This window comes from Hippopotamus amphibius, chromosome 3, assembly GCF_030028045.1.
Source record: "Hippopotamus amphibius kiboko isolate mHipAmp2 chromosome 3, mHipAmp2.hap2, whole genome shotgun sequence".
NCBI classification, from domain to species: Eukaryota; Metazoa; Chordata; class Mammalia; order Artiodactyla; family Hippopotamidae; genus Hippopotamus; species Hippopotamus amphibius.
In genome coordinates this window covers 124,235,490-124,254,408 of record NC_080188.1, presented here as the reverse complement: position 1 = coordinate 124,254,408, position 18,919 = coordinate 124,235,490, and the positions used below count along the sequence as shown (strand labels likewise).

Sequence of the window (18,919 nt, the reverse complement as noted above, 5' to 3'; positions counted from 1 at the left end):
TCATAAACCAGTACTATCACAACCATGAGGGTGCTAGCAAACCAAACAGTGCCAAGAGGGATACTCTTGGCTGCAACATCCCCTGTAGGATAAAAAGAGAGGTGGTCCCCAGAATCCTTTGGAACCCCAAACTCCAACATTCCTTGCCACTGTGGTGGATATCTGCAGCCTTGGTTATTGAAACACCTGCAATCTTTGCTAATGCTGCCCTCACTTAGTGGAGCTGCATGGAGACTACATTACATTCCTCACAGCTGGAACTGGCACACCCTACCCAACTGGTACCCTCTCATTCCCCCACAGGTGAAGATCTTTCTTCAATAAATCCAGTCTATAAAGTCTGGAAGACTTGATTGTTCTGTTAAATGTGCAGACATCAATGCAACACTATAAGAAACATAAAAAAATCAACAAAATGTGATGCCAACAAAGAAACAGAATAGTTTTCCAGCAACTGACCTCAAATAAATGAATATCTATGAATTGCTGGCAAAAGATTTCAAACTAACTGTCTTAAGGAGGGTCAGTGAGCTAAAAGAGAATGCAGATTGACAACTCAATGAATTAGGAAAATAATACATGAACAAAACAAGAAGTTCAACAGAGAGATAGAAATGATAAAAAAGAGAAGTAAACAGAAATTCTAAAGCTGAAGAATACAATAAATGAAATAAAATACAGGGGATTAACAAGAGATGTATAAAGTGGAAAAAAAATCTGTGAACTCAAGGACAAGTCATTTGAATTTTTTCCAATCAGAGGAGAACAAAGAAAAACTATTGAAAAAGAGTACAGGATGCCTATTGGATTATGAACACCAGCAAATAAAACAATGTTCACATTATAGAAGTCCCAGAAGGAGAAAAGAGAGAGAAGGGCAAATTAAGGCAAATTAAGAGGCAGGCAAAATGAAATATTAAGCAAATATTAACAGATCTGAAGGTAGAAATAAACAGCAATGCAATAATAGCAGGGAACTTCAATACCACTTCCAACAGTGGATAGGTCATCCAAACATAAAATCAATAAGAAATACTGATTTGAATTACACTTTTGTTTTTCTCCCATTCTATCCCTCCCTCCCACCTTTCCCCCCTGGTAACCATAAATTCATTCTCTAAGTCTGTGAATCTGTTTCTATTTTGTAAATAAGGCCATTAGTATAGTTTTTAAAAAAGATTCTGCATATAAGTGATATCATATGATATTTGTCTTTCTCTGTCTCACTTCACATAGTAGGGCTGCATGTCTGAGCAGGCTTGTTGGCCCCCTCAAGCCAAAGCCTCCCCTGCCCACACAGGACCTGTCAGGTCTGAGCGTCACCTCTGGCAAACTCTTCTCTGCACAGGCCCTGAGAAGCACAAGCGCTACCCCTGCCCAAAGCCTCCACAGGCTGCACATGTCCTGGCAGCCTGCATTTGGCCCCCACAAAAGCCTCCTCTTCTTACACTGGCCCCAGCAGCCACACTCATCAATGCCTGTACCCCTGTCAGCCTGCATGGGAATGTGTTCTCTGGGGCAGCTTCAGCTGGTTGGAGGAACACACACAGAGGTGGGGCAGACACAGCAGGTCCAGAGACCTACCTAGAGGTCTTGAAGGGCCTGCTGGGGAGGTGGAGGTTGGCTGTGGCTCATTGTGGGGGCAAGGACACTGATAGTAGAGGCCCTAGGGAATTTTTATTTAAAAAATTTTTGTGGGGCAAGGACACTGATATTAGAGGCCCTAGGAAATTTTTATTTATTTATTAAAAGAATTTTATTTATTTATTTATTTTTATTTTTTTAATTTATTTATTATTTTTTTGGGAGTACACCAAGTTCAATCATCTGTTTTTATACACATATCCCCATATTCCCTCCCTCTCTCAACTCCCCCCCCACCCTCCCTTGAGTCCCCCCCACCCTCCCCGTCCCAGTCCTCTAAGGCATCGTCCATCCTTGAGTTGAACTCCCTTTGTTATACAACAACTTCCCACTGGCTATCTATTTAACAGTTGGTACTATGTATATGTCTGTGCTACTCTCTCACTTTTAAAAATTTTAAAAATTTAAAAAATTATTTTGTTTTGTTTTTTTTGTTTTATTTTCATTTTAACTTTTAATATATTTTTTATTTTTCTACTTTTATTTTACTTTTTATATTTTGTTGTTTTGTTCTTTTCCATTGTTGATTTTTTGTTTTTGTTTTCTCCTTTTTTTTGTTGTTCTGTTTGTTTTTGATTTTTTTCTCTTTTGTTTTTATCTTTTTTTTTTTTTTTTTTGGTCATTTTGTGTATTTTTTGTTCTCTGCTTTTCTTTAGCTGTTCTTTTGGTTTTGTTTTTTGTTGTTTTTTGTGTTAGCTTTGTTACTATTTGTTTTAGTCTTTGGGCTTTTTTGTTTGTTTGTTTTTTCTTTTGCCTTTCTTTTTGTTTGTTCCTTGTTTTTGTTTGTTTTGTTTTGTTTTTGTTATTTGTATTGGGTTTTGTTTTTCTGTTTTCTTCTCTTATTTTGTTTTTGTTTGGTTTTGTTTTTATTATTTATCTTGGGTTTTGTTTGTTTTTTTCTCTTTCTTTCTTTCTTTCTTTCTTTCTTTCTTTCTTTCTTTCTTTCCTCTTTCTTTTTCTTCTTTTTGACATGCTGTGTGGCTTGCAGGGTCTTGGTTAACCAGCCAGGGATTGGGCCTGAGTCACTGTGGTGGGAGCACCAAGTCCAGGCTGCTGGACCACCAGAGAATTCCCATCCTTAAGGACTATTAATTGGTGTGAACCCTTCCAGAGGTCCCCATCTTGGCACCAAGACCTTGCTCCGCTCAACTGCCTGCAAACTCCAGTGCTAGATGCCTCAGGCCAAACAAGCAGCAAGACAGGAACACGGCCCCACCCATCAACAAAAATGAGGTATCAGAGAAATATGTTATACATGAAAGAACAAGGTAAAAACATACAAGACACAGCCCCACTCATCAGGAAAAATTAGGCAACAGAGAAATATGCTACAGAAGAAGGAGCAAGGTAAAAACCTACAAGACCAAATAAATGAAGAAGAAATAGGCAATCTACCTGAAAAAGAATTCAGAGTAATGATAGTAAAGATGATCCAAGATCTCAGAAACAAAATGGAGGCATGGATCAAGAAATACTATAAATGTTTGAAAAGGACCCAGGAAAACTAAAGAACAAGCAAACAGTGATGAACAACATGATAACTGAAATGAAAAATACTCTAGAAGGAATCAATAGTAGAATAACTGAGGTGGAAGAATGGATAAGTGAGCTGGGGGATAGAATAGTGGAAATAACTGCCATGGAGCAGAATAAAGAAAAAAGAATGAAAAGAAGTGAGGACACTCTCAGAGGTCTCTAGGACAACATGAAATGCACCAACATTCAAATTATAGGGGTGCCAGAAGAAGAAGAGAAAGAGAAAGGGTCTGAGAAAATATTTGAAGAGATTATAGTTGAAAACTTTCCTAACATGGGAAAGGAAATAATTACCCAAGTCAGGAAGCACTGAGAGTCCAATACAGGATAAACCCAAGGAGTTACATGCTAAGCAAAATAGTAATCCAACTAACAAAAATTAATTACAATAAAAAATATTAAAAGTAGCAAGGGAAAAGCAACAAATAACATACAAAGGAATCCACATAAGATTATCAGCTAATTTTTCAATGGAAACTCTGCAGGCCAGAAGGGAGTGGCATGATATACTTAAAGTGATGAAAGGGAAAAAAATCTACAAACAAGAGTACTCTACCCAGCAAGGATCTCATTCAGATATGATGGAGAAATAAAAAGATTTACAGAGAAGTAAAAGTTAAGAAAATTCAGCACCACCAAACCAGCTTTACAACAAATACTAAAGGAACTTCACTAGGTTGGAAACATGAGAAAAAAAGGGGACCTACAGGAAACAAACTCAAAACAATTAAGAAAATGGCAATAGGAAATACATATCAATAATTACCTTAAGTGTAAATGGATTAAATGCTCCAACAAAAAGACACAGACTGGCTGAATGGAAACAAAAACAGGAACTGTATAAAAACAAGACCTATATATGCTGTCTACAAGAGACCCACTTCAGACCTAGGGACACATACAGACTGAAAGTGAGGGGATGGAAAAAATATATTCCATGCAAGTGGAAATCAGAAGAAAGCTAGAGTAGTAATACTCATATTAGACAAAATAGACTTTAAAATAAAGACTTTACAAGAGACAAAGAAGGACAATACATAATGATTGAAGGATCAATCCAAGAAGAAGACATAACAATTGTAAATATATATGCATCCAACATAGGAGCACCTCAATATATAAAGCAAATGCTAACAGTGATAAAAGGGGAAATTGACAGTAATACAATAATAGTGGGGGACTTTAACACCCCACTTACATCAATGGACAGATCATCTGGACAGAATATTAATAAGGAAACACAAGCATTAAATGACAAATTAGACCAGATAGACTTAATTGATATTTATAGGACATTCCATCTGAAAGCAACAGAATACACTTTCTTTTCATGTGCACACAGAACATTCTTCAGGATAGGCCACATCTTGGATCACAAATCAAACCTCAGTAAATTTAAGAAAATTGAAATCATATCAAGCATCTTTTCTGATCACAATGCTATGAGATTAGAAATCAGTTACAGGAAAAAACAACTGTAAAAAACACAAACACATGCAGGCTAAACAATATGTTACTAAATAATCAATGGATCACTGAATAAATCAAAGAGGAAATGAAAAAAATACCTAGAGAAAAATGGCAATGAAGTCACAAAAATTCAGAATCTATGGGATGCAGCAAAAGCAGTTCTAAGAGGGAAGTTTATAGCAATAAAATCCTCCCTCAAGAAACAAGAAAAATCTCAAATAAACAACCTAACCTTACACCTAAAGCAACTAGAGAAAGAAGAAAAAACCCAAAGTTAGTAGAAGGAAAGAAATCATAAATATCAGAGCAGAAATAAATGAAATAGAGATGAAGAAAACAATACCAAAAATGAATGAAACTAGTGGCACAGTGGTTAAGAATCCACCTGCCAATGCAGGGGACATGGGTTTGAGCCATGGTCCAGGGAGATCCCACATGCCACGGAGCAACTAAGCCTGTGTGCCACAACTACTGAGCCTTCAAGCCTAGAGCCCGTGCAGCACAACAAGAGATGCCATCGCACTGAGAAGCTCATATGCCACAATGAAGAGTGTCCCAGCTTGCCATAACTAGAGAAAGCCCATGTGCAGCAATGAAGACCCAATATAGCCAATAAATAAATAAATAAAAATAAAGAAAGAAATAAAGAAAAGAGAAAAAAGTTACAACTGACACCCCAGAAATACAAATGGTCATAAGGGATTACTACAAGCAACTGTACACCAATAAAATGGACAAAGTAGCAGAAATGGACAAATCCTTAGAAAGATACAACCTTCCAAGACTAAATCAGAAAGAAATAGAATATATAAACAGACCAATCACAAGTACTTAAATTGAAACTGTGATTAAAAATCTTCCAACAAGCGAGAGAGTAGCACAGGCATATATATAGTACCAACTGTAAAGTAGATAGCCAGTGGGAAGTTGTTGTATAACAAAGGGAGTTCAACTCGAGGATGGAAGATGCCTTAGAGGACTGGGACGGGGAGGGTGGGGGGGACTCGAGGGAGGGTGGAGGGGGAGTCAAGGGAGGGAGGGAATATGGGGATATGTGTATAAAAACAGATGATTGAACTTGGTGTACCCCTCCAAAAATAATAAATAAATAAAATTTAAAGATAAAAAAAATCTTCCAACAAACAAAAGTCCAGGGCCACATGACTTCACAGGCAAATTCTATCAAACATTTAGACAAGAGTTAACACCTACCCTTCTGACATGCTTCCAAAAAGAATTGTAGAGGAAGGAACACTCCCAGGCTCAGAAAGTAACACAACATTGTAAAGCAACTATACTCCACCATCACTTTGATACCAAAAGCACACAAAGGTATCACAAAAAAGAAAATTGCAGGCCAATATAACTGATGAATATAGATGCAAAAATCCTCAACAAGATACTAGCAAACTGAATCCAACAACACATTAAAATGATCATACACCCTGATCAAGTGGGATTTATCCCAGGGATGCAAGGATTTTTCAATATACTAAAGTCAATCAATGTGATACACCAGATTAACAAACTGAAGAATAAAAGCCAAATGATCAGCTCAATAGATGCAGAAAAAGCTTTTAACAAAATTCAACACCCATTTATGAGAAAAACTCTCCAGAAAGTGGGTTTAGAGGGAATCTACCTCAGCATAATAAAGGCCATATATACTACTATGTATATAATAGATAACTAATGAGAACATACTGTGTAGCACAGGGAACTCAATGTTCTGTGATGACCTAAATGGGAAGGAAATTTTAAAAAGAGTGGGTATATGTACACATATAACCAATTTACTTTGCTGCACAGCAGAAAGTAACACAACATTGTAAAGCAACTATACTCCAATCAAAATTAATTTAAAAATCATGTCGTACACTTTAAATATATACAGTTTTTTCTGTCAATTATGACAATAAAATATTGATTTCTGTATTTTCTCATGATATTGTCACAGATGCCTGGGTTTATAGGACTGTTGGAAGTGAATACTCTGATTCTGAGCTGTTTTCTAATTTACATTTTTTGGTAATATATTCAGATTTCATAGTTTTTAGATGAGCAATAATTGACATTATCCAGATGGATGGTAAGACTCTCCTCAGTTCCCCCATACCCTTCAGGGAGACATACTTCAGTGGTCGCAATGGTTGTCTGTTTATTTCAGACAACCATTTTTAAACAGCAAACCATATTTGAAACAGCAGCGGTTGGATTCATTGTATGGGTGCAAAAGTTACCTTTAGAGAATATTTTTTGTAAAAACAAAAATCAAAGTTATGGCATAACTTTTCAATACACCACCAATGACACATTATTATGTACCCACAAGTTTAGTTTAATAGGATTTATACCTATCACACCTGGGCAACTATGATGGGATGACCACTCTCTGGGAACCCCCAACCATTCAGTTCACAGGGCTTAGGAGCAAATCAATACAATACTCCTAGCCAAGGCTGACAAAACTTTTAGCCAAATCATGTCTATGAAGAAGTGGAATCCACGTCATGAAACATCTTCTTTCTTTTCCCATAGGTGGCTCTTATTTTCCAAATTACATATTACAGCATCCCCTTTCTAAATCCTGTACTGAAACACATCCAGATCTAATGGAGATGTTGTTTCTGTATCTTGTACACAGCACTTAGTGTTGACAAAATGGCACTTATCACACTAATTAATTCTCCATTTGTATATCTAAAATCTCAGGATCAAACAAATCCCACAACATTGTAATTTATAATAAATATTTCTTTTTTCTGCCATCAATTTTTTTTGAGTATTTAACTATATGGATGCATTGCCTATTCAAAGCTAAATAAAACACTACCAAATTATTATGATAGACAGTTCATAAAACTAACAAGTTGCAATAAATATGTTTTAATGAAAGAATGATTCATAAGCTGAAAGTACTTGAGAGTGAAGAAAGCTGTGATCAATACTCACCTATCTGATAAGTGGCCATATATGATGCCTCCCACCAGCATTCCAGTCATGAATAGGAATTTAGCCACTGAAATCAGTGACTGAGATTTACATACCAGGTCCCACTGGAAGAGAAGGACACCATCACATCAGAGCTTCACAGCAGTTTAAAATCTCTCAGTGGAAATCTGATTAAAACCTCGTAACATAACTTGCAAGTTCAGTATATTGGGCCCTTATCACCCTCTTAAGCTTATCTTTTCTGCATTAGTTGACCTTTTATTATTCAGGTCTCATTTAAATGTAGCTTCCTCAATGGAGTGTCCTCTAAATCTGTTGGTTTTAATAATTCCAAGTTTACATCATACTAAGTGGTTCTCAAACTTGGGCACAGGGTGAAATCATTTGAAGAGATTTAAAATTTTTGGATGCTAGAATTTTACAACAGGCCTTATATGACTTCTCTGGAGTAGAGTCTGGGATGGAGTTTTTCTTCAGTTTCCCAAATATTCATAATTTGCAATCAAATGATGAGCATTACTGACTTGGTATAACATTTTTAACACATTACATAAATTACTTGCTTAGACTTCAGTCTTCCCAAGGGTAAAAGTACTATAATAGCAGGGTTCATATCTATTTTGGAGTTCATTAGACCCATTAAATATGTAGGTGTCTGGCATTTAATAGAGAGGTAATTAATATTTCTCGAAAGAATGAAGAATGAACACCAACCTAGTGACTAAAGGCTAGAAACATGTTCATTACTCTGTTACCCCTAAACACTCAGACCATGTACTCACAAGAAGTAAATAAGGCCTCTTACCTCAGTCACAATGGTAGAGGAGAAGGAACTTTGGTCATATACCCAGCCATCCACACAGGGCTCTGTGTCCAGGTCAGTATTGTTGGGGAAGGTCTCATTCAGGTGAAGGAGCTGCCACTGGGGGTGGATGAAGCGACGGCATTTCTCTGGCCTCAGGTTTGAGTCCAGCGGGATGGAGATTCTCAGGAGGACATCAGGGCTGAGGGTCCCACTGCTATTAGCAGAGTCAGTGTCATTGTTGAGGACGTGAACCTGGCAGTGATGACCAGGGATGGCTGCTGTGAAGTTCTCCAATACAACATGAGGGCACACTATGAGGCCGGAGATACAAAAGAAAACCATCTGAAAGATCTGGAATCTCCCTAGGCCTCCTACATGATCCAGGAGGTCCTGAAAGGCCATCGAGGCTGAGCAGGTGATCCCCAGAGGAGGCAAAATGACTATCTAGAAAAGTTAAAGGGGAAAAATATTTCTGGCCACAATGTCACAAGAAGTGTGTGTCGATCCTCACCACACTTTCTCCTCAATTAGCCCCATCTCACGTCTAAAGCAGCTTCATGGAACCACATTGTTTTAAGGTCAGGTGAGTAAGTAGCCATTTTATTTAAAGTCACAGAGATAAATATTTTGCTAAGTTTAGCAGTTAATGATCACATCTGTTACATGTTAACTTTGTAAACATTCTGGGTATAGCAACACCCAAAGTAGCACCGAACTTTGATTTGTACATTCTCTAGTAAATAAACTAAAATAACCTGCTATATTGTATGCACAGTGCTTTTCCAAAAATGTAGTATATAAGACTCAAAATTAAGTGCTTTATGAATTTTTTTGTGGAAAGAGGTGAAAGTAGTCTTTTTGCTCTTTTAGTACTAAATTTTTATTAAAAGAGTTAATGAAAACTGTCCTGAATTAAATTAAAGCAAGTGGAATATGATGCAATCCTTCCCTTTTAGTAAGTGACATTCTGCTTCAGTTCAAATCATACTACAAATTCACACTGAAAATAGGGGCAGAGTGGGCAGTGGTGGAAGGCAGAGGGCTGCTCCAGTGATATGCTCATATAGGGGTTTATTTAATTGGCTTATTTATTCATACAGATAACACTTGTGAGGATCTTTTCTGTGCTAGTTTCAGGAATACAGCAATGTGTCAGACAAAGTCTTCATGGCTGATATAGTCCAGTGAGCAAGGGAGAAGTAAATAAATAATTACACTCTGATGTCATAAGTTACATACATGGCAGATGCACAAAGTGCAATGGAAGAATTGAAGAGAAAACTTGGAATAAAATGTCACCTTAAATAGCATTAAATATTCTATTAAAAATTTAAATAAAAATTGTTAAAACAAATAAATTAAATAGAGGTAAATAAGATAGAAGGTCATAAATAAAACTATTAGCATGCCCACAGTAGTTGGCCCTGCCACAATGGCCAATGGAGCTCACATTGGAGGTATTCCTAGAAGATGTAGCTCTGGTGACCAGAAGAGAATATGCTGTTAGTCCCCATAGGACATCTCCTACATAAAGAAACTTCTCCAAGATTAGAAAATGTAAGTGACCTACTTAATACAAAGAAATAAACACAGTGGATTAGGCAACATGAGGATATAGAGGAATATATTCCAAATGAAGGAACAAGACAAATCTCAGTAAAAAAAATATAAAATGAAGTTGAGAGAAGCAATCTACCCTATAAAGAATTCAAGGTCATAATAATAAAGACACTCAATGAACTTGGGAGAAAAATGGATGAACACAGTGGGAATTTTAACAGAGTTAGAAAATGTAAAGAACCAAAGGGGCTGAAGAACACAATAACTGAAATTGAAAAATACACTTGAAATGATCAATAGTAGATTAGTTGATATGGAGGAACAGATCAGCAAACTGGAAAACAGAATAGTGGGAATTACCCAAGCTGAACAGAAAAAAGAAAAAACTGAATTAAAAAAATGTGAATGGTGTAAGAGATCTCTGGGATAACATCAAGCATACTAATATATCCATTATAGAGGTCCCAAAAGGAGAAGCAAGAAAGAAAAGGACAGAGAATTTTCTTTGAAGAAATAATAGATGAAAAATTTCCTAACCTGGGAAAATAAACAGATATCCAGGTTCCAGGAAGCAGAGAACCCCAAACAAGGTGATTCCAAAGAGGTCCACACCAAGACGCATTATAAGGAAAATTGCAAAACATTAAAGATAGAGAGAACCCTGGCATTCAAATAAAGATGACAGAATATGTGGATGTGGAACTCACTTCCCCTCATGAACACATTAACAATACATCTACATGTGGAACAATTCTACTGAAAACTAACTGGAGACTAGCAGAAAGACTCCTGTACAACCAAGGCTGTAAGAAATATACACACAGGATGGTTCAAGATGGCAGAGTAGAAGAAGGTGTGCTCACTCCCTCTTACAAGAGCACCCAGAATTACAACTAACTACTGAACAATCAGAGACAGAAAGACCCTGGAACTCACCAAAAAAGACACCCCACATCCAGAGACAAAAGAGAGGCTGCAGTGAGATGGTAGGGGGGCATAATCACGATAAAATCAAATCCCATAACCACTGGGTGGGTGACTCACAAACTGGAGTATAGTTATACCACAGAAGTCCACCCACTAAAGTGAGGGATCTGAGCCCCATGTCAGGCTTCCCAACCTTGGAGTCTGGCAACAGGAGGAGGAATCCCCAAAGAATCAGAGCCAGCAGGATTTGATTGCAGGACCTCCACAGGACTGGAAGAAACAGAGACTCCACTCTTGGAGGGCACACAAAAAAGAGTGTACACACCAGGACCCAGGGGGACGGAGCAGTAACCCCATAGGAGACTGAACCAGACCTACCTGCTGGTGTTGGAGGGTTACCTGGAGAGGTGGGGGACAGCTGTGGCTCACCATGGTGACAGGGACACTGGCATCAGGGGTCCTGGGAAGTGTTCATTGGCATCAGCTCTCCCAGAGTCCACCATTAGCCCCATCAAAAAGCCTGTAAGCTCCAGTGCTGGGTTGCCTCAGGCCAAACAACCAACAGGGTGGGAACACAGACCCATCCATTGGCAGACAAGCAGATTAAAGTTTTACTGAGCTCTGCCCACCAGGCCCAACCCACCATCAGTCCCAACCATCAGGAAGCATGCACAAGCCTCTCAGATAGCTTCCTCTGCAAGAGGACTGACGGCAGTATCAAGCAGTATCAGCAGTATTTCATTCTGTGGAACTGAAAACCACAGCCACAGAAAGATAGAGAAAATGAAAAAGCACAGGACTATGTACCAGATGAAGGGACAAGATAAAACCCCAGAAAAACAATTCACTGAAGTGGAGATAGGCACCGTTCCAGAAAAAGAATTCAGAATAACGATGGTGAAGATGATCCAGGACTTTGAAAAAAGACTGGATGCAAAGATCGAAAGATGCAAGAAAAATGTAACAAAGACATAGAAGAATTAAAGAGCAAACAAACAGAGATATGCAACACAATAACTGAAATGAAAAATACACTAGAAGGAACCAATGGCAGATTAACTGAGGCAGAAGGGCGAATAAGTGAGCTGGAAGACAGAATGATGAAAATCACTGATGCAGAAAAGAATAAAGAAAAAAGAATGAAAAGAACTGAAGACAGCCTAAGAGACCTCTGGAACAACATTCAATGCACCAACATTCACATTATAGGGGTCCCAGAAGGAGAAGAGAGAGAGAGAAAGGACCTGAGAAAATATTGGAAGAGATTATAGTGGAAAACTTCCCTAACATGGGAAAGGAAATAGCCTTCCAAGTTCAGGAAGCACAGAGAGTCGCAGTAAGCATAAACCCAAGGAGAAACACGCCAAGATATATAGTAGTCAAATTGACAAAAATTAAAGACAAAGGAAAAGTATTAAAAACAACAAGCGAAAAACGACAAATAATATACAAGGGAACTCCTATAAGGTTAACGGCTGATTTCTCAGCAGAAACTCTGCAAACCAGAAGGGAGTGGCACAATATATTTAAAGTGATGAAAGGGAAGAACCTACAACCAAGAATACTTTACCCAGCAAGGACCTCATTCAGATTCAATGGAGAAATCAAAAGCTTTACAGACAAACAACAGCTAAGAGAATTCAGCACCGCCAAACCAGCCCTGCAACAAATGCTAAAGGAGCTTCTCTAAGTGGGAAATATAAGAGAAGAAAAGGAGCTGCAAAAACAAAACAAAACAATTAAGAAAATGGTAATAGTAACATACATATTGATAAATACCTTGAATGCTCTAAATGCTCTAAATTCTCCAACCAAAAGACGCAGACTGGCTGAATGGATACAAAAACAAGACCCATATATATGCTGTCTACAAGAGACTCACTTCAGACCTAGGGACACATACAAACTGAAAGTGAGGGGTTGGAAAAAGATATTCTGTGCAAATAGAAATCAAAAGAAAGTGGGAGTATCAATACTCATATCAGACAAAATAGATTTTAAAATAGAGACTGTTATAAGAGACAAGAAAGGACATTACATAATGATCAAGGGATCAATCCAAGAAGAGGAGATAACAATTATAATATATATGCACCCAATATAGAGGCACCTCAATGCATAAGGAAAATGCAAACAACTATAAAAGAGGAAATCAACAGTAACACAATAATAGTGGGGGACTTTAACACCTCACTTACACCAATGGACAGGTCTTCCAGACAGAAAATTAATAAGGAAATACGAGTTTTAAATGACACAATAAACCATCTGAATTTAATAGATATCTATAGGACATTACATCCCAAAACAGCAGATTACACATTCTTCTCAAGTGCACATGGAACATTCTCCAGGATAGATCACATTTTGGGTCACAAATCAAGCCTTGGCAAATTTAAGAATATTGAAATCATATCAAACATCTTTTCTGACCACAACGCTATGAGATTAGAAATCAATTACAGAAAAAATTTGTAAAAAAACACAAATACATGGAGGCTAAACAACACACTACTAAATAACCAAGAGATCACTGAAGAAATCAAAGAGGAAATCAAAAAACACCTAGAGACAAGTGAAAACAAAAACACAATTATCCAAGACCTATGGGATGCAGCAAAAACAATTCCAAGAGGGAAGTTGATAGCAATGCAATCCTACTGCAAGAAACAAAAAAAATCCAAAATAAACAATCTAACTTACATCTAGAGAAACTAGAGAAAGAAGAACAAACAAAGCCCAAAGTTAGTAGAAGGAAAGAAATCATAATAATCAGAGCAGAAATAAATGAAATAGAAACAAAGAAAACAATAGCAAAAATCAACACAACTAAAAGCTGGTTCTTTGAGAAGATAAATAAAATCAATAAACCTCTAGCAAGACCCATCAAGAAAAAGAGGGAGAGGACATAAATCTATAAAATTAGAAATCAAACAGGAGAAGTTACAATGGACACTGCAGAAATAGAAAGCACCATAAGAGACTACTTATAAGCAACTATATGCCAATAAGATGGAAAACGTGGATGAGATGGACAGATTCTTAGAATGGTATAATCTTCCAAGACTGAAACAGGAAGAAAAAGAAAATATGAACAGACCAATCACAAGTAATGAAATTGAAACAGTGATTGGAAACCTTCCAACAAAAAAAAGTCCAGAAGCAGATGGATTCACAGGTGAATTCTATCAAACATTTAGAGAAGAGCTAACACCCATACTTCTCAAACTCTTCCAAAAAATTGCAGAAGGAACACTCCCAAATTCATTCTATGAGGCCACCATCACCCTGATATCAAAACCAGACAAAGATACTACAAAAAAAGAAAACTACAGACCAATATCGCTGATGAACTTAGATGCAAAAATCCTCAACAAAATACTAGCCAACAGAATCCAACAACACATTAAAACATTCATACACCATGATCAAGTGGGGTTTATCCCTGGAATGCAGGGATTCTTCCATATATGCAAATCAATCAATGTGATACACCATATTAACAAACTGAAGGATAAAAAACACATGATCATCTCAAAAAATGCAAAAAAACATTTGACAAACTTCAACACCCACTTATTATAAAAACTCTCCAAAAGGTGGGCATAGAGGGAAACTATCTCAACATAATAGAGGCCATATACAACAAACCCACAGCAATCATCATTCTCAGTGGTGAAAAACTGAAAGCATTCCCTCTAAGATCAGGAACAAGACAAGGATGTCCATTCTCACCACTACTATTCAACTTAATTTTGGAAGTCCTTGCCACAACAATAAGAGAAGAAAAAGAAATAAAAGGAATCCAAATTGGAAAAAAGAAGTCAAACTTTGCAGATGACATGATACTATACATAGAAAATCCTAAAGATGCCACCAGAAAACTACTTGAGCTCATCAGTGAATTTGGTAAAGTTGCAGGATACAAAATTAACACACAGAAATCTCTTTCGTTTCTATACACTAACAATGAAAGACCAGAAAGAGAAATTAAGGAAGCAATCCCATTCTCCACTGCAACAAAAAGAATAAAATACCTAGGAGTAAATCTAATTAAGGAGGTAAAAGACCTGACTCAGAAAACTATAAGACACTAATGAAAGAAAGCAAATACGACACAAACAGATGGAGAGATATACCATGTTCTTGGAGTGGAAGAATCAACATTGTGAAAACATCTATACTACCCAAAGCAATCTACACATTCAATGCAATCCTGATCAAATTACCAATGGCATTTTTTGCAGAACTAGAACAAACAATCCGAAAAATTTTATGGAGACACAAAAGACCCTGAATAGCCAAAGCAATCTTGAGGGGAAAAATGGACCTGGAGGAATCAGATTCCCTGACTTCAGATTACACTACAAAGCTACAGTATTCAAGACAATATAGTAGTGGCACAAAAGCAGAAATATAGATCAATGGGACAGGATAGAAAGCCCAGAGATAAACTATGGTCAACTAATTCATGACAAAGGAGGTAAGGATATACAATGGAGAAAAGACAGCCTCTTCAATAAACGTGGCTGGCAAAACTGGACAGCTACATATAAAAGAATGAAATTAGAACACTCCCTATCACCATACACAAAAATAAACTCAAAATGGATTAAAGAACTAAATATAAGGCCAAACACTATAAAACTCCTAGAGGAAAACATAGGAAGGACACTCTTCAACATAAATCACAGCAAGATTTTTGACCCACCTCCTAGAGTAATGGAAACAAAAACAAAAAGAAGCAAATGGGACATAATGAAACTTGAAAGCTTTTGTGCAGCAAAGGAAACCATAAACAAGATGAAAAGACAACCCTCAGAATGGGAGAAAACATTTGCAAATAAATCAACAGACAAAGGATTAATCTACAGAATATATAAACAGTTCATGCAACTCACTATCAAAAGAAACAAACAACCTAATCACAAAATGGGCAGAAGACCTAAATAGGCATTTCTCCAAAGAAGACATACTGATGGCCAAGAGGCACATGAGAAGATGCTCAACATCACTAATTATTAGAGAAATGCAAATCAAAACTACAATGAGGTATCACCTCACACTGTTCAGAATGGGCATCATCAGAAAATCTACAAACAGTAAGTGCTGGAGAGGATGTTTCCTCACACCAGTTAGAATGGGCATCATCAGAAAATCTACAAACAGTAAGTGTTGGAGAGGATGTTGAGATAAGGAAACTCTCTTGCACTGTTGGTGGGAATGTAAATTGATACAGCCACTATGAAGAACAGTATGGAGGTTCCTTGAAAAACTAAAACTAGAACTATCATATGACACAGCAATACCACTACTGGGCATATTCCTAGAGAACACCATAATTCAAAAAGACATATGCACTCCAATGTTCATTGCAGCACTATTTACAATAGCCAGGACATGGAAGAAACCTACATGTCCATCAACAGATGAATGGATAAAGAAAATGTGGTACATATATACAATGGAATATTATTAAGCTATAAAATGAACAGAATTGGGACATTTACAGAGACATGGATGGAGTTAGAGGCTGTCATACAGTGTGAAGTGAGTCAGAAAGAGAAAAACAAATATGGTATATTAATACATATATGCGGAATATAGAAAAATGGTACAAATCACCCAGTTTGCAAAGCAGAAATATAGACACAGACGTAGATAACAAACATATGGACACCAAGTGGGGAATTGGGGGGGGGGGGGTTGGTTTGAGGGGAATGAATTGTGACATTGGGATTGCCATATATACATTACTACTAAGAAAAAAATATCAAATTGTATACTTTAAATATATGCAGTATATCAATTGTATCTCAATAAAAGTTCTTAAAGAAAAAAAAGAAATATACACATGGAACTGGGTAGGAAGGGAAGAGAAAAGATAAGGTCAGGACCTGTGTCCCTGGGAAGGGACCCAGAGGAAAAAGGAGATTACATGAGTGAAGACCGTCTCTGGGGAGTGAATGATTTGAGCCACATATTGGGTGCCTCAGCCCAGGGGATCAACAAAGGGAAAATGAGCCTCCTTGGCTGGTTGGAGGTCTAGTGGGACTAACATGAGGGCTGTGGGAAGTCTGCACTCTGCTCATGAGAATTGCACTAATGCTTGCTTGCTCCTGAAGTGGGACAGAATGGGTGGACTGAATCCATGGGACAGATCGACTGGTTTCCCATGACCGTCCCCACGTGCACTCCAGCCTGAGTGGGGCAGACACTCTGGCACTATTTGCCTTGTGTTGCAGCCCCACACTGGAATGTGGGGCCCCATGACTGAGTAAAAAGTTCAGCCATGAGAGGCTGTGGTGGCTTAAAACCTAATCAGTGTCTGAGAAGGGAGGAGGCAGCCATAGCTGACAACTGCACAGGCAGTGCATCAAAGCAGACTAGATCTCTGTTGGTGGGCAGACTGCCACTCCCCATGCCCTGACCTTTGCTGAATACCCACAACAGCGCTTCTTTCTCTAGCACTGCTCCCTCTGGGACTGAGAGTGCCAGTGTTTAGAGAGGGAAGAACACACACATAAAGGGAAGAGTGCCAGCTTGGATCAGCCTGCAGCACTTCTGCTCCAGCAACTTCAGACCTGACCCCACACCTGATAGAGCAGTGAAGGTCAAGGAGCAAAGGGGAAGGCCTAGCTTACATTTGCCTCTGGCCCTAACCTCTCCTTCTCCAGCCCCACCTGCTACCAAGGTGATTGCTGCTAGCACACCTTAAAGAAAGATGTAACCTATGCTCATGTCAAATCCAGCCCTCTCACCAAAGCCACTGGGTATACACAGACTATATAGAGACCTTCCACATAAGGACAGCCTGTCATTAATGCCATAGGAAACCATTTCACCTAATTGATAGAGACAAAGATAAGCAAGATGAGAATATAGAGGAATTCATCTCAATAGAAAGAACAAGAGAAAATCCTTGAAAAAACAGCAAAAATAAACAATTTACTAGATAAAGAATTCAAATTATTAGTAATAAGAATGCTAACTGAATTGGGGCAAAGTATAGATGAGCACAGTGAAAATTTTAACTAGGAACTAGAAAATATGAAAAAGAAACAATCAGAGCTGAAGAATACAATAACTGAAATGAAAAATACACTAGAAGGAATGAACAGCAGACCAAGTGATACAGAAAAATGTGTAAGTGATCTGGAAGACAGAATAAAGTAAACAATCCAATCAAACAGCAAAAATAAAAACAAATCTAAAAAAATCAGTGGGATAACATGAAGACTATGAACATATGCATTATAAGTGTTCCAGAAAAAGGAGAGGGAAAGAAGGGAGTTAAAAATGTATTTAATGAAACTATGACTAAAAAATTCCCATGCCTGAAGATGAAAACAGATACAGAAAGCACAGAAAATCCCAAACAAGATGAACTCAAACAGACCTGCACCGTGACATATCATAAATAAAAGGGAAAAAGTTGAGAGAATTTTAATGGCAGCAAGAGAAAAACAAAGAGTCATATACAAGGGAACCCCCATAAGGCTATCAGATGTTTTTTTCCTACAGAAAGTAAGCAGGCCAGAAGGGAGTGGCATGATATATTTAAAGTTCTGAAAGGGAAAAACCTGCAACCTAAGAGGCTCTTCCCAGAAAGGTTGTCATTAGAATTGAAGGAGTGATAAAGAACTCAGATAAGCAAAAACAAAAAGTTCATCAACACTAAACTGACACTAAGCAGTATGTTAAAGGGTCTTCTCTAAGTGGAAAAGAAAAGGCTACAACAAGAAGTAAGCATCTATGGGAGAGAATTCTTACTAGTAAATGAAAATATATAGTAAAGGCTGAGGATCAACCACTTAAGTTAGTATAAAGATAAAAATTTCTAAAGCAAGTGTAATTACAATAATTAGTAAAGGGATAAACATGAGGATGTAAAATATGGCATCAAAAACACAGATTGTGGGGGAAGGGAGTAAACAATTTATATCTTTTAGAATGTGTTTGAACTAAAAGGACTACCTGTTTAAAACAAATATATATAGTTACTGGTCAAAATATATGACCCCC

General features: G+C 37.5%; 1 protein-coding gene across 1 annotated transcript in view; it reads right to left on the bottom strand.

Moving 5' to 3' along the window:
* The window catches only part of LOC130850342 (organic anion transporter 7-like), a 39,569-nt gene extending 30,760 nt beyond the window's left edge, over positions 1-8,809 (bottom strand). The window contains exons 1-2 of the mRNA XM_057729804.1: positions 8,408-8,809; positions 7,603-7,706 (exon numbers count right to left, since the gene is read on the bottom strand). Of these exons, the coding sequence (XP_057585787.1) occupies positions 7,603-7,706; positions 8,408-8,809 (506 nt within the window). The remainder of the gene's footprint in view (positions 1-7,602; positions 7,707-8,407) is intronic.
* Positions 8,810-18,919: the final 10,110 nt, after the last annotated feature.